Genomic DNA, 27394 nt, shown 5'->3' with positions numbered 1-27394 from the left:
GGATGGTTGTGAGCCACCATGTGGTTGCTGGGATTTGAACTCTGGACCTTCGGAAGAGCAGTCGGGTGCTCTTACCCACTGAGCCATCTCACCAGCCCACGATTATTTTTAAACTTGAAAAACAAAGCAAATTTACTTTCCAGAGCCACAGTGCTATTTGACACTTATAAATAAATAAAAAATAAAAATAAAAACAAAAAAGCAATCCAAGTGACATATATACTGAGCAGTTGAGGGTGCGGTCTAATAAGAAGGGCATCTTCAAGTTAGAAAAGGACGACGCAAGGTAAGCTAGTCTGGGCAAACCTGACTCAGGCGCTACTCTGGGTTTTCACACAACACTGATACAGTCAAATGAAAGATGCAAGAGATGTGTGGTGGCTGGAGTGAGCATGGCCCCCACAGGCCCGTGTATGTGGTGAACACTTGGTCCCCAGTTGGTTGCTTGTGGGTTGAGGAGACATGGCTGCTGGGGATGTGTCACCAGAGGCAGGTTTGACAGCCTGCAGCCGTGTCTCCGAGCAGTTTGCTCTCTCTGCCTCACACTTGTACCTCAAGATCTTTCTCAGCTGGCTGCTCAAGTTGCCATGTCTGCCACTTGCTGCCATGGGGTTCTAAACCCCTGGAAAGGGACCTCGAAATAAACTCCCTTCTATGAGTCGCCCATCTCTCCTCTATAACTATGAAAACATGTCAGACACAATTAGGATAAATCTACCACAGCACAGCTCATCACAAGATAAGACACTTACATGTCAAGTGCTTTTCCTCATTCATCAAGCTAAGCTTTATCTAATTGTCATTTCTCCAAGAGATCTTAGCAAAAAGGCCAAAAAGTGATTGCAGCTTCTTTTTTTGTTTGTTTGTTTTTGTTTTTTTGTTTTTTCAAGACAGGGTTTCTCTGTATAGCCCTGGCTGTCCTGGAACTCACTTTGTAGACTAGGCTGGCCTCGAACTCAGAAATCCGCCTGCTTCTGCCTCCCGAGTGCTGGGATTAAAGGCGTGCGCCACCACGCCCGCATAGCTTCTTATTTAGCTAAATAAAATGCATAGGTACAAAGAAAACACATTACTCAGCACGCCATTGTTTTTCTTGATGTTGCTCATGGACAGAAAGCATTAATAAGGCAATATATAAATATAGCCTAAAACATAACTGGTGTATCCTTTAAAAATAATTTATAAAAATTGCTGAATTTTTATATACACCTGGGGATATTTTAAGTCATGGATGTGCTCATATATGGGAATAAACTACCTTTTTCCCCTTCAAAACCTTTTATTTTAAAAAAAATTATGTGTATAACTGTTTCCCTTGTATTTATGACTATGAAATCCAGTGCATAGTGCCCATGGAAGCCAAAAGAGTACATCAGACTCTAGAACTGGGGTTATAGAGGGTTATGAACTATTGTGTGGGTGCTGGGGATCAAACCCAGGTCCTCTGGAAGAGCAACCTTTGCGCCACCTCTCCAGCTCCCATGAATACTGTCACAACTTTTGGCAAACACAGTTATCTTTGGGAACAGGTAATTAATTCCTGTTCTCTGTGATGGAATAGTTATCATATTCACTTACCCTTTTCAACTAAAAGAGAAAAACATTCCTTTTTTAATCAAGATGACTAATTATTTAAGCAAGGGTATTTTAGAATTTTTTCCTTATTTACTGTGAACAGATTTAACAGCATCCACTGAGTCCTACAACATCCTACAGGGCGGCAGTGGGCTCAAACTCTCGGATGTTGGCTATTTTCCATTCATGGTGGGAAGCATGCATTTAATAAAATGTCTGTCTTTTCTGCTTGTTGATTTTGAGTAGTTTCAAACACTCTAGGTAACCGAGAATGACTCTGAGCCTGATTCTCACGCCTCCATCTCCTAAGTGCTGGGACTATAGGTGTGTACAATACCTTACTCAGTGTCGTGCCAGGGAACTGAGCCCAGAGCGTCATGCTTGTCAACTGAGCTACACTCCAGCCTACCACATCTGTCTGGAATGGTGAGGGCTGGGATTACCGGCCTGGGCTAGCACACTTGGGTTCTGGACATTCCTCACAGTTTATCACAGGAAGTGCTTTGTTATCTGGGAAGATACTCACTGAGCTATCATCGCAACCCTCGGGCTAATTTTTCAGACTTCGCTTCATACTAAGAAAGAACTGTTCTGTCTGACATCTCCCAAATCTTCAGAGCCGTCTTCCCCATGCTGTGAATCTACAGTCCTGAAAGCAATAGCTACTCCCCAAGGTGCTGAAGCTGCAATGGGAGTTAATTTTTAAACCTTGCTGCTTAAAAAGTTTAGCATCTAAGAGATGTATTGTGTCCCCTTCTGCCTTCTCCTATGATGTTGACAACCTCCTCACCCCAGAAAATAAAACCTTAGAGGGGAGAAAAGAATCGCACACAGAGGACAGTCAGTAAGACTGGACGCCTTCACACAGGCCGTGTCAAGCCAGCTCCTTTCACTAGCTTCGCCTTGTTTCAACAAAGCCCAACTTCCCTTGAAAGGAGAAGCACTGTGGGGAAGCAAGGGCAGCAGAGAAACCCATAAGTTCGATTCATAACAACTTCTGAGTGGCAGTGCAGAGCTGGAAGTTTCCAAAGTGGAACCTGAAGTTGGTCCTCTGGCCTAGTAGAAGCTTCTAAACTACACAGAGCCCAGACCAGCGCTTCCAGGAACCTAGCTTTTTTTTTTTTTCTTTATGGAAAATGTATTGCACCTCTCCAGCAGCCCATTACTTTTTCTTTTCAATGCCTTGCTTACAGTCCTTCTCTTCTGTGATGACGCTGGCCTTTTCCTTTTTGTACACATTCCGGATGGGCATCACAGATCCTGTCAGCTGGGTGGCCAGCTTCAGCTCGTCAGCAGAACTGTCTCCCTTCTTCAGAGCAGAAGGCTTCCTGGGGAACAGGATGAGCTTGGAGCAGTAGTCCTTCAGGCACTGCACGTTGGCCTGAAGTGACTCAGTGGATTTGTTGGGCCCACAGAGATGCCAATGGTGCGAGTCATTTTCTTGTGGATGCCAGCCACCCTGAGTTCCTCCAGGCTGAAGCCCCTGCAAGCCTGGACCTTGGTGTGGTATCTAACTGTAGGGCACCTCATCTCACGATGGGCCTGATGGGGCCCGACACGGGATGAGGGGCTATGCGGCGCGCTTTTGCCTGCCGGGCCTTGAGCCTGCGGATCTTGCATGCCAGCTGGTTGAACCAAATGTCCACTCGCTGCTGCCAATCCTTGTGAAGTGGGGCTTCCAGATCATGCCATTCCGGCTGGGCGCCAAGGCTGCCTCCTATACAGGAGAACGGCCGAGTGGAAAGGGATGAACCTAGCTTTTATCTGGAGGAAAACCCTCCATTTCTCCTTACTCCCTTCCAGCATCGAAGCTTAATAAGTTGTAATTACCTTCAATCATATGCCAGTGAGTGTTCTAAACTCTCAACAACCCCTAATTTCAGCATGAAATAAGTTTCTCCAAGGTCACCAATACAGTAAAATTCAAATCATAAAACATTTGAAATGTGAGACTTCAGAAGAGTCCTTTTCACTTGAGAAGAAGAAAATGAGGCTGACCTAAGAGAAAACCTGGCTGACCTAAGGTGTACCAGCAGCTGCTCCTCAGTTTCCCCGGAGTCTAAGGACAGTTGCAGCTCCTTCCCTCTCCACCCAGTTCCCACCCGTCTCCTTAACTTCCCACTGCTGCGGTCCCTGGATGGCTGTTAACTTGACACTGCATATATTTGAAACATGGTGCTTTTTTCTTTGTTGTTACTATGAAATAGGATAACCATAAAACTTGTGGAAGACGCAGACTTTTCTTCTATTTTTCTACTTATATAGCTTATGTGTGTTTTAGCAGGACTTGGAAAGTACCACATACCATAAAGTGCTGGGGAAACAAAACCATAACCCACAACCCTGCATCTGGGGATCATCACTGTCAAGATTTTGGCATACTTCCTTCCAATCTTCCTAAACATTTAATGTCATTATATCATGTGGCATGGAAGTTTACATTCTGATTGTCATTTGCACCAAAGTATGTTCCTGTGGGATTCAGACTCCATACTTGGGATTCTATTTCTCTCGTCTGTAGAGAATATAAACAGATCCTGAAAACCATGGTCAGATTCATTCTGAGGTTTCTGGACTCTCTGGTTATAGAGGTTGTTTTTAAATTATTTCCCTGCCCAAACGCTGGATGTACTTTCTTCTGTTTGTTTACTTGGACAACTAAAAACCTCCCGCCGCCAGATGCGGTGGCCCATTCCTGTAATCCCAGCATTCGAGGCAGGAGGACCAGAGGAGTTCAAGGTCATACTGGGCTACACAGTGAAGGTGGAGACCAGCCTGGGTTTTATGGAACCCTATCTCAAAACAAAACAAAACAAAACACCCCCCTATAGGCCATGTGGATATTTGAAGGTGGAGACAAGCCTGGGCTTTATGGAACCCTATCTCAAAACAAAACAAAACACCCCCCTATAGGCCATGTGGATATTTGCATATGAAATAAGATGCGGGTAGGAAACACCAATCTTAAAAAGCAAAACCACACTGAAGCAAAACTAAACTCCAGGCCAGCCGGGGCTATACATGGCAAGAAATAATAACAATCACTCAAGCTCTGTCCACATGTTTGTCATCTAGAGATTTCCGCTGGTTATGATAAAACTAAAAGCAAGTAACGGGGTGAAGCTGTAGCCAGTGGTAGAGCCGAGGGCATGCAAAGGCCCTGCACTCAATCTCCAGACTACAAAGCAAGGATCAACAGTAATACCACTGTGTCCTACAGATTCTTGGGCCAACTGCAGAGGAAAAAGTACATGTTCTTTTACAGTAAAAGAACAGCTCAGCCGGGCGTGGTGGCGCACGCCTTTAATCCCAGCACTTGGGAGGCAGAGGCAGGCGGATTTCTGAGTTCGAAGCCAGCCTGGTCTACAGAGTGAGTTCCAGGACAGCCAGGGCTACAAAGAGAAACCCTGTCTCGAAACAGCTCTGCTGATACCATTTTCTGAAGTCTGACCTAAATCATAGCTGTCTGAAGGGAAAGGAAGCATTATGCTCCTTTCTACCCAAGTTCTCCTGACCTTGGCGCACAGCATTAGTGCTTGGCACTCAGCATGTGTGATAACTACCAGCTCAGTCACAAAGAGGGCAGCCAGCCCTCTGCCTCGCAGCTGATCTGGCTCTGGCAGAAAGGTTTCTATTATCACTCACATCTGAGGAATGGTACAAGCCCAACAGTACTTAGGACTCCACAGCCCTTGAAGACCAGTCTGCCAGGGAGAGAACTCATTGGCACAGCCAAGGATTCTGATGGTGCTGACTCCCATCCGCGAGCCTTCATGCATTCCTGGCACTGGCTGTCTCACCAGACAAAGCCTTGGCAGAGCTTCCTTCTTTTGATTAAAGACATCAGGTTAGAATATTAAAATCCAAGAGATTTAGAAATGTGTACTTCAGAGAAATTGTCAAGCAGAAAAAGACCGAGTGTCTACCGTTATGGTTTAATGATGATATGCAGCGCTAAATGCAGAGAAGTCCAGCAGAAAAGCCTATAAGAGAGAGCCCCAGATCCACCTATGTTGTAAAAAATATTCAGGGGCTGGTGAGATGGCTCAGTGGTTAAGAGTGCCAACTGCTCTTCCTAAGGTCCCAAGTTCAAATCCCAGCAACCACATGGTGGCTCACAACCATCCATAACGAAATCTGATGCCCTCTTCTGGAGTGTCGGAAGACAGCTACAGTGTACTTACATATAATAAATAAATACATCTTTTAAAAAAAAAAGAAGTTATTAAAAAAATATTCATTCTCCATCTGGAGCGTCTACCCCAACCTTTGATCATTTAGTTCACAGATAAAAGATACATATAACCTTTATACTTATAATAAGCCTTTATTATCACTAAGGCTGGGCAGATATCTACACTCTATGCTATTAAAATCTATTTCCTATTGATAACCCCAAGTTATTACTTACTATGATTCATCCGGGCTGCTCTTAACTCCAATTGGCCAGCTCTCATGGCCATGTTTTCTTGATTCCTAACCCATGGTGTCTTTCTCCTCTCTCCACATTCTCATCCAGCTGTGGTCTCCTCAAGCCCAGGGACCCAAGACCTCTGCCTATCTCTCTTTTGCCCAGCTATTGGCTGTAGGCATCTTTATTCACTAATTGGAAGGCAAGGTCACATAGCATCACATATCCATATGTGCAGACTCTCTCGTCCCTGGGAGCAACCAGGCCTTGGGGGAGGGGGGGCGGCGGGCGGGCAGTACTTATCATTACAAGACATATCAAAAGATCAAATCTCAACAGACCTACATAAATTATATATGTAGTCATATATGTAGTCAGTCCTGATCCACAAAGGGAGATTCTCCACACATTCTAACAGAAAGGCATCACTCGCAGTCAGCGTGATTGGAAGCACTTACTTGCAAGCTGTTGTTAAGCAGATCGAAGTCACTGTACCTTCTGACGATCTGTAAGAGACAGAACAGCGCTGTTTTGATTCAGCAAAGGCATCCATCCCTCTCCACCTCCTGACCTGGGAGTCCCTGGTGCTGCAGAGCTGGAGCATTTGTGCCAGCAGAGCAGTGCTGCCCAGTTTTCACTGTTTGACTGATAAGCCAAAGTGAACTGGTTAATGCCAGTCAAATTCACAAGGCATCAACAAGAGATTTAAACATCAACGAAAATATTGTTTTTCTTGTTTTCAGGACAAATTGCCTTTCTAATATCTTTCATATTAACTGAGTCCATGGAAAGGTGGATTAATGATTTGCAAAAGAAAAGTTTTACCAGGCATAAATGACAACAAGAGGAGGCAGACAGCTCTGATGCCACTTGTCCTTGTCAGGGATAAAACATCATCCAGTCAAAATGGCAGCACCCCTAGGACTAAGTCTGTTCCTGAAGGTCAGGCTGTCTCACCTCTTGGCAGACAGTCCAGTTTTTACGTCCTGTGTCCTTTCTCAGTTGTACTGATGCTACTACTTAGAACATAGCCAAATCCTACTAGCCCTGGTGTGCTGGCTTCTTTTATGTCAGTGTGACAGCAGCTAACGTCATATGGGAAGAGAAAATCTTGATTGAGAAAATGCTCCCAACAAGTTGGGCTGTGGTAAATTTCTTGGTTGATGATTGATGTGGGAGGACCTAGTTCTCTGTGGGCCTCACTATGGGCTGGCTCCTGGATGCTGTAAGAAAGCAGGCTGAGAGGCTGGAGAGATGGCTCAGTGGTTAAGAGCACTGACTGCTCTTCTGAAGGTTGTGAGTTCGATTCCCAGCAACCACATGGTGGCTCACAACCATCCGAAACAAGATCTGGAGCCCTCTTCTGGAGTGTCTGAAGACAGCTACAGTGTACTTACATATAATAAATAAATAAATCTTTAAAAAAACAGGAAAAAAAAAAAAGAATTAACTCCCTAAGCTTACACTGCAGGATGAATGGGTCTTCACTGACCGATCTCTTTAAAAAAAAAAAAAGAAGAAGAAAGGCTGAGCAAGGCTTAGGAACAAGGCAGTAAGCAGTACTGCCATGGCCTCTGCTTCGGTTCCTGCCCTGCTATTCCTGCCCTGGCTTCCCTCAGTGATGGACTTACATAAGATGTAAAGGGAAATCAACCCTTTCTTCCCCAAGTTGCCTTTGTTTTAGGTGTTTTTATCAGAGCTAGAAACCATAAATAAGACATTTAGGTAATGAGATCATTGTGCTTTTGAATAGTTTGAATTCAGTCACTGGTTCTCAAATGTATGTAGATAAATTACCTGGATACCACCTAGAACCTTACCTACAGAGAGTGTCATGCAGTAAGGGTGGGGGTCCAAGAGCCCCCTTTTGTTAAGTACCCCAGGTTTATAATGCAGTCGATCTAGAAAACTTGTATCAGGGTTTGACCATTCTGGTAAGACAATTCTTGCCAGATACACATAAAGTTACATGCTATCCCTGATAGCAAGGAAGCGGAAGGCAGGACAGTGCTGATCTGCCAGTGTCTAAAGCACATGGCCTCAGGTCAACTGCTTACCTCCCAAGTGCAAGAGGGAAGAATGCTGGCACAGAGGAATGGTTTAAGATGGAATAAATTAATGTGTTTAAATCAGTGCTGGACACTTCGTAAATGGTCAACAGATGACAGATGCAATTCCTAGTCAGACAAAAGCAGCATGACATTTTAGGCAAAGAAAAGACCACATTTGGTGCACTCGGTCAGAGACTGCCTAAGGTGGAGCCAAGGCTTGAGCTGGGTCTCAGACCAGCTACCCAGCAGGGGGTAGGAAGGCAACGATGAACACTAAAGGAGCCCAACACAGAATCCAGCCACCCTCCTCAAGCCAACCAGGAATGGGAAAGACCTTTAGTTCTCAACATTGTCTTTCTCTCTAAGGCCAGCACTGAGAAAAGCAGAGCTGGGGACCTCAGGAAGAGCATCCTTAGGGACAGCAGCTAGCACCAGTTGTCACGAGTAAACATGTCCATAAAATGCTGTGACTTCACTATGCATCACTTCTGCCTGGTGGACTCCACTGTCAGGGTTTCAGGATTGAGCTGGAGACAGTTTTTTAGAATATTCTTCCTGGCAACCATGTACACATTAACCACACCACCACAAACAAAAAAGCCCTGATACAAGCTTTCTAGATCCTACATTATAACCTGGGGTACTTAACAATCTTAAAGCCAGAGAAACGGTTCGCGGGTAAACAGTTGGTGGGTTAACAGCAGTTTGCTTCCCAATACCTATATCCATGGCTCACAACTGCCTGTTACTCCTGCCCCAGGGAATCCAACTTCCTCTTCTGGCTTTTATGGGCGTGGCATTCATAACCACAAACCCACACGGACACATATACATGATTAAAAAATCAAAATATGCAATCTAAAGGCTTACACCTAAAAGAAATATGATTTGCAGTATATGAATATTCTGACCTTTCCAGATTTTCTGACACCCAGAGAGAGCTTTGGCCACAAGTTTAATTTTTTTTTTCTTTTTCAATAAATGAAAATGCTCACCTGCCAGCTGTTTTCTGCAGAAATTCCTCTTTGCACCCGGATGATATATTCCTAAAAGGGATGAAAGAAAGAGCTTTAGCTATAAAATAAAAAGCTATCTGGGCGAGGGATGTGGCTAGGTAGCCAGAAAGTAAGTAGCATGAAGGCAGCTCTGGGTTCAGTCTTAGGCAGGGCAGCAGGGAGCTTCAGGCCACGGTGGCCCACATCTGTACTCCCAGCAACAGGAGACTAAAGCAGGAGAATGACAAGTTGGAGGTCACCTTGTGTTATACTGTGAGATTCTGTTTTAATTGATGTGGATACCAGATAAACATATGACTTGAAATAAAAGGGCCAGAGTCATGGCTCAGTTAAGAGTGCTTGCCGGGCGGTGGTGGCGCACGCCTTTAATCCCAGCACTTGGGAGGCAGAGGCAGGCGGATTTCTGAGTTCGAGGCCAGCCTGGTCTACAAAGTGAGTTCCANAAAAAAAAAAAAAAAAAAAAAAAAAAAAAAGAGTGCTTGTTGCTTTTTCGAAAGATGTGGGTTCTGTTCCCAGCACCCCTATGGTAGCTCACAACCATCCATAACCCCAGTTCCAGGATATATGTCACCCTCTTCTGACCTCCAATATACCAGGCAGACACACAGAATACATACATACATACATGCAGACAAAATATGCACACAGAACATAAATGAATCTAAAGGGAAAAAAGTATGAGTGTGTGTGTGTTGTGTGTGTGTGTGATGCTTTTTGTAGTTTTTGTTTTCCCAGACAAGGATCTCACTATGGAACTCTGGCTGTCCTGATCTGGCCACTAACTCATGGAGATCTACCTGCCCGTGCCTCCCAAGAGCTAGGATTAAAGGTGTGGGGCACTATGGCTGCTTTAAAAGTAAAGTTTATCAAGAGGATTTTAAAAACGGACAGTTACAGCTTGGATACCTCTAATCAGGAGATCCAAATCTCAAACACTCCGGGTCCTCACACCATTGTCCAAAAAGCTCCAGACTTAGCAGGGCTGAAGTGCCTGACACATCAGCACCTGCACTGCAGCCCTGGGAACCAGAGGCAGGAAGATAACCAGCTGGATACCAGCCTAGGCTACATCATCTATGCATAGAGAGTCACTAACTTCAGAGAAAAGAAAATTAAGACCCTCTGGGCAATGGTGGTGCACATCTTTAATCCCATCACTCAGGAGGCCAAGGCAGGTGGATCTCTAAGTTTGAGGCCAGCCTGGTTTACAGAGTGAGTTCCAGGATAGCCAGAGCTATACAGAGAAACCCTGTCTCTTAAGTGGTGGGAGTCAGAGACAAAGAAAAAGACCCAAACACTCAGGGAAACTGTCTATTTTTGCACTTAGGTTCAATGAATGGTGAATAGCCATTTAAAAACAGGTTAGACTAGAGAAGATGGCTTACTTGTTTGTGAAACAGGTCTCTTGTAGACCTCTGTAGACCTGGCTAGCCTTAGACTTTGCCATCAACCTCCTGCTTCAGCCTCCTGGATGTTGGGAGCATGGGCATGGACCACTCATGTTCCCAGGATACCCATGTCCAGGGTCTTCTCGCTGCCTGTGTATGGATCTTTCCGCTTAGGTTTCCTCTTAGGTTTCCTCTTAGGTCCAGGCAATGACCCTTTCTGAAAGGAGCCTTAGGATCTACTGTCAGACAACATAGATAAGGATTATGACCTAGCAGCAGGTGTCTATGAGGGAATTTCCAGAAAGGTTTTACTGAAGAGGGAAGGCTCATCCTGAATGGCAGTGTACTGGCTAGTTGACACAGCTGGAGTTATCAGAGAAAAGAGCTTCAGTTGAGGAAATGCCTCCATGAGATACAACTGTAAGGCATTTCCTCAATTAGTTGGGGGGGGGGGCGGTGGCTCTTTATGGGTGGTGCCATCCCTGGGCTGTTAGTCTTGGGTTCTACAAGAGAGCAAACTGACCAAGCCACAGGAAGCAAGCCAATAAGTAACATCCCTCCATGGCCTCTGCATCAGCTCCTGCTCCCTGACCTGCTTGAGTTCCAGTCCTGATTTCCTTTGGTGATCAACAGCAACACAGAAGTGTAAGCTGAATAAATCCTTTCCTCTTCAACTTCTTGGTCATGATGTTTGTGCAGGAATAGAAACCCTAACTAAGACAGATGGGCTGTCCTGAAGTGGGTGAATTTTAAAAGGACAGCTGAGCACCAGCATTTGCCTCCCTTGCTTCTTCACTGGACGCCATGTGACTGCTTATTCTCCTGCCACCAGGCCTTCCCTTAAACATATTGAATGTTCAAACTGCAACCAAAATAAACCATTCTTTAAGTTGCTTTTGTTTGGTGTTTTAGCATAGCAGTGGCAAAAATAACAGTTCAGTCTTAGTCATCTCTTCCTCCTCTCCTTCCCTCCTTCTTTTTTGATTTCTCTCCCATCCCCTTTGGTTTTTTGAGACAGTATTTCATTGTGTAGCCCAGGCTGGCCTCGAACTCACAGAGATCTGCCTGCTTCTGCTTCCTGAGTACTGCAGTTAAAGGTATGTGCCACCTCCATCCTGCATTCAGTTTTCTAATAGAAACTTAAATGAAACTGATGTTTTGGTACATCCTTTAATCCCAGCGTTCACAAGGCAAAGGCAGACAGACCTCATGAGGTCAAAGCTAGTTATATAAATTTCATTATTTTCCCTGGATCTCACAAGAATATGAGAAAACTGACTCCTGAGAGCTGTCCTCTGACCTCTACGTGAGCTGTGATGGTGAATGCCTACTTTCACACACACACACGCACATACACACACATATACATAAAACATATTGCTTACTTTAGAAATAAACTTAAGGCCAGCCTGGTCTACAAAGTGAGTTCCAGGACAGCTAGGGCTACAGAGAAGCCCTGTCTCAAAAAACTAAAAAAATAAAAAATAAATAAAAATAAACTTAAATCATAAAGAGTGATAAAATCGCTCTGTTTGGTAAAGGACTACATCTATGACGACGCCAAGAGCAGCGGCTGTGTTATAGTCTGTGAGCCCCATGTGCTGTGTAGTTACAGACAGACACAGGAAAGAAAGGTGAAAAGCTAGAGGTAGTTTTGCTCAGGACATTTCTATTCTGCTTCAATGGATCAAAACTACTTCCTGCTAAAAAAGACGTTGATTTTTTTCAAGATTCCTCAGAACTGCCATACAAACTGGCCAAAATGAAATACCTCACTCAAATTTCCATTGTTTGAGCTGTCCACTGCCCAAAAGCCCTGGAGACCTGAAGTCAGCTTCCTCCTGAGCTGCAAGCTGAGATGGCACCCCAGATTCTCCAGTGACTCGTGCCCACCCTTCTCACCCTCTCTGACATGGAACACCCTCTGTGCGGATAAGAGAGTGTCAATCACCAAGGTCCTAAAAGACAGACAGGAGCACTAAGAAGTCCAGGCTACACCAACCTAGGCACCTGTAGTTACTCCTAGAGAGCTCCCTCCCTCCTCACCTTCCTGCCACTACACATTTACTCTTGGTATGCAAGGGAGTTGGGAGCGCTTGGGCACTGTGGCAAGTCATTATAGTCTGGTGCTGACATTTTTCAAATTGGACATGTACTAGGTCACATGATATGTGGCATAAAAGAAGAGAGAAGAGAATTAAGAGGAACCTCCACCCTGCAGAAATAAAACCTTTGCATGGGCAGAAAGGACACCAGTGGACCAAACCAAGCCCCAGCCCAGCCTAAAGATCTTCCTCTTCCCTTCCTCTCACCATAAGGGCTCAGCTCATTTGTTTCTCTGAGTATAGTCCATACTTAACCTAAGTCTCTTGGGGTTGTAAACGTGGAGAAGCATCACCCTCATGAAAGAGCGAGGGAGCTGTGCTCTGTGAGGGCAGCTATCGGGATGGGAAGCAGCCCTGCCTTGTCTACCTGGTCTGGGATGGGAAGCAGCCCTGCCTTGTCTACCTGGTCTGGGATGGGAGGCAGCCCTGCCTTGTCTCAGAGACAGTTCTCTCAGGTCACTCCCAAGCTCACTTCTCTACTGGCACTGGTCCCTCACTGGAAGGACCAGGGAGAATGCTGCAAACAAGAGACAAACAGTACTTCTCTGCTCTGGAACTTCCCAAGGCTCCCACTTGCCATAGGTTAAGTCCCCAACCAACCTTCTACATTCTCGTACATCCTGACCAAACAAATCTTTCCTTTCTATTTAATACCTCTCTATCAGACTGTTGATATCCTAAAAACTCCTGTTTTATGTACGCCTTTCAGTTTGCTGTTCAAAATATTTAAATCCTGGAGTGCTCAGCTTTTTAAATGCTAACGCTATTTCCGTCCTGTGTCCATGCTTGGGAAAATAGCTCTCTCTGACTGGATTAGTCTGGAAGAGCTCTGCACGTTTCTTAGGTTGCAGATCTCCCCTGGCACACGGCACACTGTGAGGTCAGCACCGAGACATAGCAAAGGGCTCTTGAGAGGCTTTTGCCAACCACCTCGCCCTTGGGAATGAGGAAGTCTGTACCTACCATAAACAGGTAAAATCTACGTGCTCTAAAAAAGAGCCACAGGATCTCTAGGTCTCAGATTGAGACCTCTCTAAGGAACTAACATTCAGGCTAGGTGTGGTGACACACACTCAGGAGGCTAACACACGATAATAGAGTTCACAGGCTGTCAATCTTCAGGCCTGTCTGGTAACACAGTGGAGACCTTGAGTCAAACAAACAAGCAAACAAACAAAAAACCATACTTTGTTTAAGGTTCAAACTTAGAAAGCCAAACAGTGCAGCAGCTGTGACTGAGGCAGCAACATCCTGAGGGTCATCGCGTCTTCTGAGGAACTCTCAGAATAGAATGGCTTGTTCAGCTCACTGGCACCTGCCTGGCTCCACCATCCTTAATATATCACTTAGAATGAATGATTTACTCTTTGCTCTGATAAATGGGCATCATTTATCACTGTTTGTTCTGTAGACTTTCAGTGCTAGAACCTAGTTTTTATTCTCTGTCAATTTCTGTGCAAACCAACAGTGTGCAAAAAAAGAAAAAAAAAAACCCTCAAACAAATGAAATTTTTAAGGATTTTAAAGGCATCTGAAGAACCACAAATTCTTAATATAAACTCTGGCAGGTGAGAGAAGCCAAGCGTATCTCCTTCCCAACCACTAAAGTCTGTTTAAAACTTCTAATTAATTAGATCATAGAACCTTCAGCTTTATTCTTCCCAAAACAAAATCCCCCAATTTGGTTTATGCAAATCCAAAAAGAGTAGTTTCTTTCTGCTCACAGCATAGTCAAGGAAAGCACACAGCCCACTTTGGTCTCTGCAATGAACACACTCATGATCTCAGGCCCTTTTCAAGTTCACGCTCTCTTCCGTGGAATGGTCTCTCCCAACAGAAGAGCTGCTGCTCTGCACAAACTTCAGAGACAGATTGTGCTCCAGTTAGAGAGGAAGCACTCTGAACTCTGCTGACCTCAGACAGGGCTACAGAATGCATGCATGTGCTTGTTTGTGTCTCAGACAGGGTCTCTCACTGTGTAGCCAAGGCCGAGCCCGGGTTCATGATTCTCTTGCCTCAGCCCTCCAAGTACCGGGATCATAGACATGTGCCACCTAGCCTTTGGATGCATGTTAAACAGGAAACTCTTGGAGCATTTTATAGTATAGTGGCCCTTAGATTCTACCAAGAAAATGATATAATTTGCTAAAATGAGAACTCAGTAACTAATCCTTATATCAAAGCAAAGCACAAACACATAATGGCTCCTCGAAAAAAAAAAAAAAAAGCTGTTAAATGAAATATAACTTTCACTTATTTGTCCAGTTATTTTGGAGTGCCTCAAAACTGTAGAAACAGATGCACTGGTCATGAGGTACCACCTGTCACACAGCTAGGACAGAGCATTAAGCAGATGAACTGACCTGCTGGAGGGCCAGTTTCTCTGTGTGTCTGACCCAGGGACTGCAGAGGGCTAAAGTGTCCCTCTCCTTTATGCCACTGGTGTCAGGACACAGGGTAGCCACAACAGACACCCTGACTCAAGGCCCAACTGGTACCTTCTAGTTTACCAGGATAATTTTTCTGAGCCTCAGTTTACCCCTCTGCACAATCCTATCTTTCCAGTGCAGCTATGTCGAATACTAAATGAGAGCGCTGTCAAAGGTGCCACTAGAATGGTCAGGTCCCGAGTTCTCAAGGTGTCTGCAGTCTTTACGGCATAGCAGTGCCTGGGACAAAAAGAGAACAGCAGCAGCCATTCTCCTCAGCAGGGATAGCAAGTCCAACTTCTGTCACTCTAGCCCTGAGGCCCCTGCTCCTCCCCACTTTACCACACTACAACGTCATGGTCAATTAACATACGTAAATTTTATAATAAGGAAAACCAAGGTTTTTGTTTTTGTTTTTGTTTTTTTGAGACAGGGTTTCTCTATATAGCTCTGGCTATCCTGGAACTCACTCTGCAGACCAGGCTGGCCTCGAACTCAGAAATCTGCCTGCCTCTGCCTCACAAGTGCTGGAATTAAAGGCGTGTGCCACCACTGCCCAGCTGAAAACCAAGTTTTAAAACATTTATTTACTCTGTGTATGTTTGTGTGTGTGTGAGAGAGGGGGGTGGGGAGGGGGAGGGAGAGGGAGAGGGAGAGGGAAAATGAATATGAATATGACCCCGTGGAGTGGAGTTGGCTCTCCCTGACCATGTGGACTCAGGGATTTTGTTCAGGTTGTTTGTCTTGGCAGTAAGCACATTTACCCGCTGCGCGATCTCACTGGCCCCAAAACCAGTTTTTAGGAAGTGAGGTGGTTTGTAGGTGGGGCATTCATTGCACAGCAGTAGAATACTTGCCCAGCTGGAGGCTAGAGAGCTGGAGGCACTGAGAGAAAACACAATACATTGGAGGCTACACTTATCATTTAAACTATACAGCTTTAAGTAAGACCTCTGAGAGGAAAGGACTGAGATGCCACATGTGTTTATCAGTAACAAATAGAGTTGACCCCTCTTTTCATTTGGTACGGGACCATTCTGCCATCACCCACTGGTACGGGACCATTCTGTCATCACCCACTGGTAAGGGACCATTCTGTCATCACCCACTGGCACGGGACCATTCTGCCATCACCCACTGGTAAGGGACCATTCTGTCATCACCCACTGGTAAGGGACCAGTCTGTCATTACCCACTGGCACGGGACCATTCTGCCATCACCCACTGGTAAGGGACCATTCTGCCATCACCCACTGGTACGGGACCATTCTGTCATCACCCACTGGTAAGGGACCATTCTGCCATCACCCACTGGTACGGGACCATTCTGTCATCACCCACTGGTACGGGACCATTCTGCCATCAACCACTGGTACGGGACCATTCTGCCATCACCCACTGGTAGGATTTTTGGTTGGCTGGTTGGGTTACTCTTTCAAGAAAGGGTTTTTCTGGGTAACAGCCTGGGCTGTCCTGGAATTCACTTTGTAGACCAGGCCTGCCTCTACTTCCCAAGTGCTGGAATCAAAGGTCTGTACCACCACCCAGCCACACACTGGCATTGTAACTGTTCTGGGGAGAATAAAAAACATAACCTGAAAAAAAAAAGTAAATTAAAATTTCTATCTGCATGAAAACTGATGAAATAGGTGTGGGGAGGCTGCTGAGGTGCATCTTAGCAGCTTGACTCTCCAGCACCTCGTTAACAGCACAGTGACACACACCCTCCTGACAGCACTCAGGAGGGACAGGGAGGAGAGTCAGAGGATCAAGGTCAGCTACACAGATTCAAGACCAGCTTGGGTTACGTGAAGTCTCAACGGGGAAACGGCAGGAAAGGATCCGGAAATTCTGAGTGAAGTCAAGCGGCTACAGAATCACTTCCTGGGTTAAAATGGTTCTTACCAAGAAGGAGAGATGAGCACACCACAGTCTCTTCAACCCAGTGAGAACATGGCGGTGTCCTAACACATGAACTCTAGTTCATAACAACTGTGTGTGTGTCACCATGACATTACACACTATGCTGTCATAGCCTCCTCAAAGGGCACAAGCTCCTATGCTCTCTCTAGGACCGTTCAGCTTATTCCAAATCCCAACTAAAGGCCAAAGTTCAAAGAGAGTTAGTACCTTAGACATAGTCCCTGAGCTCTTAGTGAGAGTGACCGGGCAGTTGGCCTCTAAGACTGACCCAAGGACACGGCCACTCCTACATTCCATGACCTTAGTTAGGCACACACTTCCACATTGTGCAGGTTCCTTTCAGCACGTTGAGGTCAGCTGGGTAAGCAGAACCAGCCTATCAGGTCAGGAGGATGTGGCCTGCATGTAGCTGCATGGTGACAGAATGACACAGGCTGACTCAGGTCATCAGGTCTGCACAAGTAGTGTTTTTACCCAGCCAGCCATCTCAGCAGCCCTCTTGTCACTGCTGTTAATGTAGCCACTGGAAAATGCAAAATTACATATGCCCTCATGCTATGTCTTTACGGGCTGGTGCTGCTCTCAGCCGCTAGCATGCGTGATAAGTTAGCTCCATGCCCAAGTGGCCACGGGGAAAACTGAAAAACTGGCCACCCAAATCACTGACTCAGTCTGTGGTTCACAGGGGGACCTTCAAATTGCTGGCATCTGGGTCAGAGCAGCCATCAGACAGCTCATTCTGCAGGTCTGATAACAGATCACTCAAGGTTCAAGGAGTAGCCATTCTGCCACTCTGAGGCCTGAGGTCTACAACAACTACCCTATCTGCACTCCATTTTCTCCAAGTGAAAATGGACACCAGTGAAACTCAACCCAGACAGTTTTAAGGATCAAATGAAAAAAAGAAAAAAAAAAAACTAGAAAAACATGACTTGTTATAAAGTAAAATATATACTTAGCATCCCTAAGAAGAATAAATAAGTGTCATCCCTAGGAATTTATTCAGAAGGAACGAAAATGAATGTTCACAATGACTTTACCCAAGTGCTCACAGCAGCTCTACTCTTAATATACCCAACTGGAAGCTACCAACTACTGATGTGAGGATAACGAACTGTCTATATACACTCGGTGGAATACCAGTCAGCCATTTAAAGAACCTTGGAGCCAAGCCTGGTGGCATGTGCCTCTCTTTCCAGAAACTTGAGAGGAGGCAAATAATCATTTGAGCCCAGAAATTCAAGGTAAAGCTCAATGTAATGGGACCATCTCTCTGAGAGGGAGGGGGAGACAGTCTGGTAATATTATGTTATAAAATATATGACATATATTTTATTGCATGTAAATTATGTTTCAACAAGTTCAACCTAACAGGAATTAAGGAGAAAAGGAAGAGGGGGAAAGGAAAGAGAAGAAAGACATCAATGATTAACATGAAATACTTCATGGTTTGCTAATGACAAGATCAACTGTACAATAGTCACCACACTCATTTCAGTGTCACTCAAAGGGTAGAAGTAAAGATGACCCCCTCTGGCCCCAGTGTCACTCAATTTCCCTAGTTATAGCTCTGGTGCACCTGTTCCTACCCATCTGTCACCTGATCAACTTTTCCTTCAACATGTTCCTCCCACTTTTCCTTCCTTCTCCTATCTTGTCAAGGACCTAATTTCACTGATTCATGTCTTCTCTATCCACCTCACAGTACCTTATACCCCAACAGCAAACAGTAGCAAAAAACAAAATCCTAAGACATCACTCTCATGTGCCACACACCTGCTCATGTCTCCTCAACACTGCTCAGATCCCAAGCCCCCATCCAATAGATCCCACAAATGGTTCCAGGCTGCCCTTTCATATTTACCCGGACACCACAATAACCGAATGGAAATGAATGTACGAAGCAGGAACCAATTCTATCTCGTTTACTCGTGCACCCTACACACCAAGTGCCCAAAACATGGAGCATGTATGTCTACAGCAAGTTATGGAGAACCAGTATTCAGATGCATGACAACTGATCACCTATCTGGTTGAAATCGACAGCACACATGTGGAAAACCCAACTTGGCTAGGCATGCATGCCTGTGACTCCAGCACTAGGAGGCTGAGACAGTCAGACCCCCGAAGCTAACTTTGGTCAGCCAGCCTAGCTAAATCAGTGAGCTTTCAGTTCATTGAGAGACTCTGTCTTATAAGGTTGATAGTGAGAGAAGAGAACACAATGTTGTGGGTATGGCATTACATAGCAATATTCATTAAGACCCAGAAAATTCTAGAGGGAGGTTCCTTATGACTCAGAAAGGAAACAACTCAGCAGTCTCAAGAAGTCCCTGAAATTTATCAGAAGCACAAGCCCCTCCCTCACCCCTCAAGTTTGTATAAGCTGTAAGGACTGTGGAAGAGACTCATCTTAGTCTCTAACCAGCCTAGCTGTTTGTAAGAGACTCTAACCAGCAGAACTACCAGGAAGGGATACTCATTAACCTGTCAAACTACCTGCAAGTCATGGAGTCATGAAGAGAGCTCCAGGGTTGCAGCTTTCCTGAGCTGCTGGGCCTTTCAGTGAAGCAGTTGCCTCTGAGTCATCCCTGTTCTTGTAAGTAATCCCAATAAACTCAGTGGCTCAGCAAGTTGGACTTCGGCGGTATTATTCTGAGGTTTGTAATTAGTTCCTTATCTGGGGTGAATAGACATTTGTGTTGTATCTCCCCTGGGAAAGTGTCATACAACACATGGATATACACATTTACCTGCATGCTCCATACACATTAACATGCACACAGAAAGCAGCAGACAAGTTGAGCATGGTGGCTCCTGCCTGTAGTTCTAGCACCCAGGAAAACAACCAAGATAGAAGGCAGATAGATATACATTTGCATAGTTGCAAGTTTGCAATTTGAGCAGCAAGACGCTAAGAGGATTACCACATCTCAAGGAAGAGGAATGGCTTATGTAGAAGGCTTCAGAGGTACTCTGTGGTCAGGTGGAATGTCCCTGGGCTTGGTCAAAAACTAAGGAAGGCAGTCAGTCAGCCTCAGTTACGCAGCAATGTGGGTGTCAGAGGCTGGAGAATAAACTCACTCCCTAACGTTGTCCCATATGGGAGTATGAGACAGTCTGTAATGTGGTAACCTGCAGGCCCCAACACAGACATGCTTAGAGAGAGAATGGCACGGGACTGTCCATTCTCTGTGCTCTAGTGGGCCAGTGGGCTGCTCTCTACTGCACAGATGCCTGCGATTGCTGGACAGACCTACTTCCAGCCTCATGTCCCTCTGCTTCAGCAAAGAGGAAGGGCTAAAGTGTGAGCTAAAGTGTAATGAGTCCCTGGGGAGGACATCAGGCCTAGCAGGAAGGCCCTGCGTTAACTTCCCTCTCCACCTCTAAAAGTGGCTCTTAGACACTTAGACCCAGCATTCTCCATTCATGTCCTCCCTCATCATGGGGGGGGAGCGGAGGAGTTTGCTCAATGACTTAATGAGGAGGAATGACTTGTTGCTCCAAACCATATCCAAAAATGTGGGGAAATTCATTTAAATGTTATAAGCAAAGATGCTGGGACAAACAAGTGGAGCCATGGGAAAGGCTCATCCATACTGCTTTCTGTTCCAGAATCCTCTGCCCTTCCTCTGGGCCACCAATAAGTCATCTGTGTACATATACCAAAACACACTATGCAAGCTGCAATCTAAAGCAGTTGTTTTCTTTTTTACAGTATATAATCCATCTAAACCAGGCGTGGTGGCACACACCTTTAATCCCAGCACTTGGGAGGCAGAGGCAGGTGGATTTTTGAGTTCGAGGCCAGCCTGGTCTACAGAGTTAGTTCCAGGACAGCCAGGGCTATACAGAGAAACCCTGTCTCTGTCTCAAAAAAACCAAAAATATAATAAAAAAAATAAATAAAAATAATCCATCTAGTGCCTTAAGTACAGTTCATTATAGAATATAATATATATATTCATATATATAGCACTATAGTACATTATTTTAAATATACACATCTCACTAAGTTAACTGTTTAAGCTTTCAGCTTTAATTTTCTTTTGAGTGTGAGTTGAGTGTGTGTGTGTGAGTGTGTGCGTGTGTACACACGCATGCACACATGTTTGTATGGGTGCATGTGGACACATGCTTGCCAGTCTAAGCATGTATAGAAACTAGAGGCTGACATCAGGTGTCTTTCTCAATCATTACTTTGCATATTTTTTTTAAGATAGTGGGATGGTTTGTATATGCTTGACCCAGGGAGTGTCACTGTTAGGAGGTGTAACCTTGTTGGAGTAGGTATGTCACTGTGGGTGTAGGTTTTAAGACCCTCTTCCTAGCTGCGTGGAAGCCAGTCTTCTGCTAGCAGCCTTCAGGTGACGGTGTAGAACTCTCAGCTCCTCCTGCACCGTCGTTCCTGGATGCTGCCAGGATCCCACCGTGATAATAATGGACTGAACTTCTGAGGAAGAGTTGCCTCGGTCACGGTGTCTGTTCACAGCAGTTAAAACCCCAAGACACACGTAGACTCTCAACGAACCTAGAGCTTATTATTTAGTTAGGCTGAGCGGCCAGCAAGCCCCGAGATCTTGTCTCAGCTCTGGGGTTACGAGTACCCTTAGTCACATGCAGCTTTTATGTAAAGATCCAAACAGATGCGTCGTGCTTGCTGTGTGAGCATCTTATCTACGTATCTACCTCCTCAGCCACAGCTTTTAGGTTATTTTCTAACAGTCATTTTTTTAATCCTAAGATCCGTAGCTTGAAAGGCTTTATGCCAGTGAGGCTCTGAGAGGCTTACAGACAGGTATATCAGGGTTTATAGAAAGAAGCTGCCCTGCCTCTGAATCTCAAAAAGGAACTGGATCACAAGAGCAAAGAATTCGAGGGTGAGGGAGTCTGTATGTTCCAAGTTTAATATCCTGAAACGTCACAAAACTTTCCAGGATCACAGAGGGGGTGGCTGGTTGCTTTGGAAGGTAATGAAAACATTTTAAATTGTACTGATATATTCACAGCTCTGTGGTGAATATAGTAAACTGTCCACATCTACTGGATAAAGTAGGATTTGTGGATTATATAAAGATATTGCCAAGAAATAAGTGTAAAAGAAGCTTTGTGGGCAGACTCCTGTCACAATCCAATTCCCAAGGGGACGGATAAGCTCATTAACAAAAGAGAGCGTCTCAATTACTGGAAAGCAATCGTATCACTAAAGTTCCTTATGCTTTCAACTGTGCACTCTTTAGAAACTATGAGGATATATATGAAAGTGTGCTGTCTCTTCACTACAGATGGCCAGGCTTCCCCTAAATTAGGTCAACGGCATTATCAATTAAAGATTAAGTAGTCAATATGCAGAAACCTCCTTCTCCAAAATCCCAGAGTTTACCAAAGATAAAGCATTTGTGTCCTTAGTCAAAGTCTCAGCCTAGGAACAAAGGACCATGGCCTCCTCTCTGAAGAGACAGCACACTTTCATCTCCCCACTGTGTGCCTGGTATTCAAAACTAACCAGAATGGCAACCAGTTCAAGAGCAAACCCATGGGAGGAGTCTACCACTCCCTTCCCAACCCTAAGTGCTTAAAAGTTCCAAGGAGAGCCAGTGTGGTGGCTCACACTGGTGGTTACAGCACCTGGGAGACAGGAGGAGAGTTACCACAAGTTACAAGACAGCTTGGACCAAATTGTAAACTCCAGATTAACCAGGGTGTTACATAGTCAAACTCTGTGTGTTTGTGGGTATCAGGCCTGGCAACACTTGCCTTTAATCCCAGCACAGTAAGTAAGGGTGCTTGTCCTCATGCCTAATGACCCAAATGTGATCTCAGAACACACCTAGTTGAAGGACAAAACCAACTCCTGCAAGCTGTCTTCTGACCTCTGGAGTGTCTGAAGACAGCTACAGTGTACTTACATATAATAAATAAATTTTTAAAAAAACAGAGTTCCAGGGGGACTCAAGGGATTAAATAGTCCATAAAGTATTTGTCACACAAGCATAAGGACTTGAATTCAATCCCTAGCACCCACACAAAAAAAGTCAGGTACAGCATCTACTTTTAATGGCACCACTCAGGATGCAGACATGGGAGGGCCTTTAAGGCTTCGTAGCCATCAGTCCAGCTAAATCTGAGAGGTCAACAAGACGCTGTTTCAAACAGACAAAACCTTGCGGGCTGAAGAGTTGGGTCAGCAGTTATGAGCACTTGTTCTTGCAGAGTTCCTGGGTCAGATCCCCGCAGCCACATCGAAGCTCTCAACCATTTCTAACTCCAGTTCCAGGACACTCAACACTCTCTTTTGGCCTCCATAGGAACCAGGAACATATGTAACACACATACATACATACATATAGTACATAAAATAAATCTAAAATTAATTAATTAAAATTTAATTTTAAAAAGTGATGGGTGGGTGAAGAGATGACTCAGTACTTAAGAGCACTGGCTGTTTTTACAGAAGTCCCTGAGTTCAATTCCCAGCAACCACATGGTGGCTCACAACCATCTGTAATGGGATCTGATGTGTCTGAAGAGAGTGACAGAGCACTCACATATATAAAATAAGTATATCTTTAAAAAAAGAAAGAAAGAAAGAAAGAAAAAAAGAAAGAAAGTGGTTGAGCTTAGAATGGTGGCAAACAACTTTAACCCAGCACCAGGATGCAAAGTCAGATAGATCTCTGTGAGTTTCAGGCCAGCCAGAGCTCCACAGTAAGACCATGTCTCAAAAATAATTACTTAATAAAATAAAAAGGCAGAGTACAATTAAGAATACACACAGACACATACCAATACACACACAAACACAGGCACACATACACAGATACACACACATACATATACAGTCATTTACACACACATACACATACAGACCCACATACACACATATTTACAGACATTCACACAGTCACACACACACAGAGTTCGAGGTGAAGTCCAGGTTTACACACACACACACACACACACACAGACACACACAGGTCCAGGTGAAGTCCCAGTTCCCTTTCCTCAGAGTGCCAACAGATGCAACATAAGGAAAGAGCTCCCTTTCCTGTGAAGAAGCCCTTAAAACCTTCTGGAGGCTTAGAAGGAAATAGCACTGGCCTCGCAGTGAGAGCCAAGTGTTTGTCCTATGTGTTACTAATAAACACACTCAAACTTTCTATTGACTACCTGTATTTTGAACAATCTCAAGATCATAATGGAAGGGATGCTGTTTCTGCAATTCTAGACAAGAACAAAACACTTTTCACATACAACAAACGGCTGCCCTGGAACCCCACATTTTCTCCTAGGAACACCACCACGTTATTATTTATCCCCACTACAAGACATTTCTAATGGGGTAATACTCAAAAGGCGTGACAGATGATGACAAGTATCATTGATCCCTATGTCAGGTGCAAACAGATGCTTTTCAATAGAAAGAGATGACTCAAACTCTCTAAATGAATTAAATTACCAGTCTCTGAATGCTCCCAGTGGAGAGCTTTCTGAGTGCATTTATCAAGTTTTGTATAGGACAACTGGGAAAATGCACAAATCAGCAGATGAGTGGAGAGTCCCCCGGGAACAGGTGCCATCACTGCCTTGTTGCAGTGTGTAGGAGTGCTGCCATCACCTGTCCTACGTCAGCACCTGACATGCAAACATCTTCAGAAGAATTATTTTACAAGGATTCAGTATCATGTGGACTTCTAGAGAAACCTCCAATTATCATCTGAAAAGGAAGTCTGGGTAATCCTGACACTGAGTCCTGCTTACCTGAACATTTCATGCTCTGAGACACTGATGTCTTATTTGGAAAGAACCCTGAATAGGTATCCTGGTAAGTCATGAACAAAGGCTCTGGGTTGGTTGGTTGGTTGGTTTTGAGACCAGTATGATTAAAGGCCTGACTATGAATAAAGTGTTAAAATTGTTTCTTTAAACAGTCACCAATTAAGAAACCAAACTCAACACGGGGGAAAGAAGCTCCACTCCCATCTATGCTATGGCAGGCAGGGAACTTGTGCAAACACTGGAACCCAGAGCTCAGGTGCCATACAACAAAACTCTATGAAACCCACAACTGTCCAGCTCACTACTCCATTTGAGAGACTGTTTACGCTACAACTATCACACAATGATCTTTTACTTCAAGAACAAAACACACCCGATGCAGAGAATGGGCCCTAAGCCAGACGAACCCGCAGAACATTAACCAAGAAAGCACTGCCAAGCTACCACACAGCAGCACGGAACCGCGCAGACCTGACAACAACCCGCTCCAGAGGCCGCTTCCTAGGATTTTGTCTGTGAGGCCAGCACTTTGTGAGTCGGTTGACTCTTGAGTTTTCCCGTTAGGCAGCTAGGAACTTTCATTTCCCCTTCCTTCTCTTATTTCTCCCAGACTTGCTTACAACTCACCTGTTGGCCATTTACCATAATCTCCTCTGTAGGAAACCTTTCTTCTCAAAGCATCCTACCCCTGACTCATGAGTCCTGTGTGTGTGTGTGTGTGTGTGTGTGTGTGTGTTGCATGCACCCCAATGTTGGGGCCATAAAAATGCACAGCTCTGCCTGGTTTATTACCACGATGCTAGGATTTCAGACTCAGGCCCTCAGACTTTGAAATGAACACTCCTAACCACTTAGCTATCCCTCTAGCCTCCTAGGCAATTTCATTAAAAACAAAAAACAAAACAAAACAAACAAACAAAAAAACCCAAAACCCCATTTTTTTGTAATTACTTATTTCATGTACATAGATGTTTCACCTGCATGTATGTGCGTGCACCACCTGCCTGTCTGGAGCCAATGGAAGTCAGAAAAGGGCATTTGATAGACTGGAACTGGAGATAGACAGTCGTGAACCACATGTCAGTGCTAGGAATCCAACTTGGGTCTTCTCCTCTGAACTACTGAGCCATCTATTCTGCCCCTCCTGATCAATTTCTTGAAGCTAAAACCACTGTGCTCCATTGAGGGAAAAATGTACAAAAGAAAACGATTCAAGCCAAAGCCAGGCAATGACTCACCAGCCGCAGCACAGGCAGCCAGTGCTGCTCATCCAAGTGTGTCTTTTTGGGAAATGACTTTGTGTTCCCTCATCTTCCTGGTGTCCGTGTCTTCTCCACACAATTTTTCCCTTCATAAATCCAAAGTCAGACTTACCCTATAATTTTGAGCTGTAAATTCTGTTTTCTAAGACAAAACAATTCAAAACAAACTAAAGCAACTATGGACAGAAATGAGCTTCCTTGCCATAATATACTTAAAAGTCATTAACCCTCTACAGCTAGGTTGCTAGGAAATAAAGAGATGGAAGGAAAGAACAACCTTACAAATACTTCATAAAGATGATTTTTTTTCACCCTTGTAACAAGGAGACAGCTGAGAGCATGCACTGATTAGATCTACACTTACAAGACAAAACTAAATTAAAAGGAGGGGCCTAGTGGTTCATGACCATCATGGCTATTCCTGGTTGTCAACTTGACTATATCTGGAATGAACTACAATCCAGAATTGGAGGGCTCACCTAATCTGGAGGCTGAGAGATACGAGTGTTTGACCTGGATCTTGGTATGGGAGATCTTGAGGCATATTGGCTATCAATTCCAGAAGGCAGGGAGACCTCTGAGTTCAAGGTCATCTAGGATTAAAGGCGTGGCAGCACACACCTTTAATCTGTGCCACACCTTCTACTGGAGACCTACATAAGGACATTGGAAGAAGGAAGATTTACTCTCTCCTTCAACTGCTTGCTTTGTGGGACTGAGCAACTGCTAGATCCTTGGACTTCCATTCACAGCTGCTGCTGACCACTGTTGGGAGTTGGACTGCAGACTGTAAGGCATACAAGTTCCCTTACTATATAGACACTACCCATAAGTTCTGTGACTCTAGAGAACCCTGACTAATCCAGTGCTGGTACATGTACAACCCCAGCATTCAGAAGCTGAAACAGGAAGACCAGGGTTCGAGGCCAGATTCAGCTACATCAAAAATGAAAAAAGTTTGAGACAGCAAGATGGCTCAGCAAGAAGTTAAGGCACTTGTCTACAAGCATGAACTGAATTGGACCTGATCAGGCCTAGCAGAAGGAGAAAGCTGACTTCTCAAAGCTGTCTTCTGACTACCACACATTCACAGTAGCAGGCAAGCACCCTCTACACACACATTAAATACATACATACATACATACATATATAATTTATAAAACTTTGAGTAAGCTGGGTAAACACCCTGGGTGGAATCTCTATTATTTCCAGGCCAGACAGAAATACATAGTACTGGATACATACATACACCTCAAAACAAAGAGGAAAAAAGTTTCAGTGACCTGCCCAAAGTCATGTGACTGACACATATGTTTCCAGACCTATAGTCAGCTTGACTCTTCCACCCAAAGGGCAACAGCTGTATATGTTAGCATTCCTTCCAGGCTCAGCCCCAGTTACCTGGCAACAGCCAGGTAATGCCTTGCTTACTATAAAAGGGCTGTTTTTGGCCCC

General features: G+C 44.7%; 1 protein-coding gene across 10 annotated transcripts in view; it reads right to left on the bottom strand.

The window, feature by feature from the left end:
- Pxk (PX domain containing serine/threonine kinase like) overlaps nucleotides 1–27394 on the bottom strand; it is a 65705-nt gene that overhangs the window by 35758 nt on the left and 2553 nt on the right. For 9 of the 10 annotated variants that reach the window (XM_021181482.2, XM_021181478.2, XM_021181483.2 and 6 more), the window contains exons 2-3: nucleotides 9033–9083; nucleotides 6445–6492 (exon numbers count right to left, since the gene is read on the bottom strand). In XM_021181482.2, coding sequence (XP_021037141.1) covers nucleotides 6445–6492; nucleotides 9033–9083 — 99 coding nt within the window. Of the gene's footprint in view, nucleotides 1–6444; nucleotides 6493–9032; nucleotides 9084–10438; nucleotides 10665–27394 lie in introns of those variants that run through there. The other variant, XM_021181481.2, reaches the window with a different exon arrangement.

The sequence above is a fragment of the Mus caroli genome, chromosome 14, assembly GCF_900094665.2.
Source record: "Mus caroli chromosome 14, CAROLI_EIJ_v1.1, whole genome shotgun sequence".
Lineage (NCBI taxonomy): Eukaryota > Metazoa > Chordata > Mammalia > Rodentia > Muridae > Mus > Mus caroli.
The sequence above is the reverse complement of the archived record's forward strand: the minus strand, read 5'-3'. Positions and strand labels throughout refer to the sequence as shown.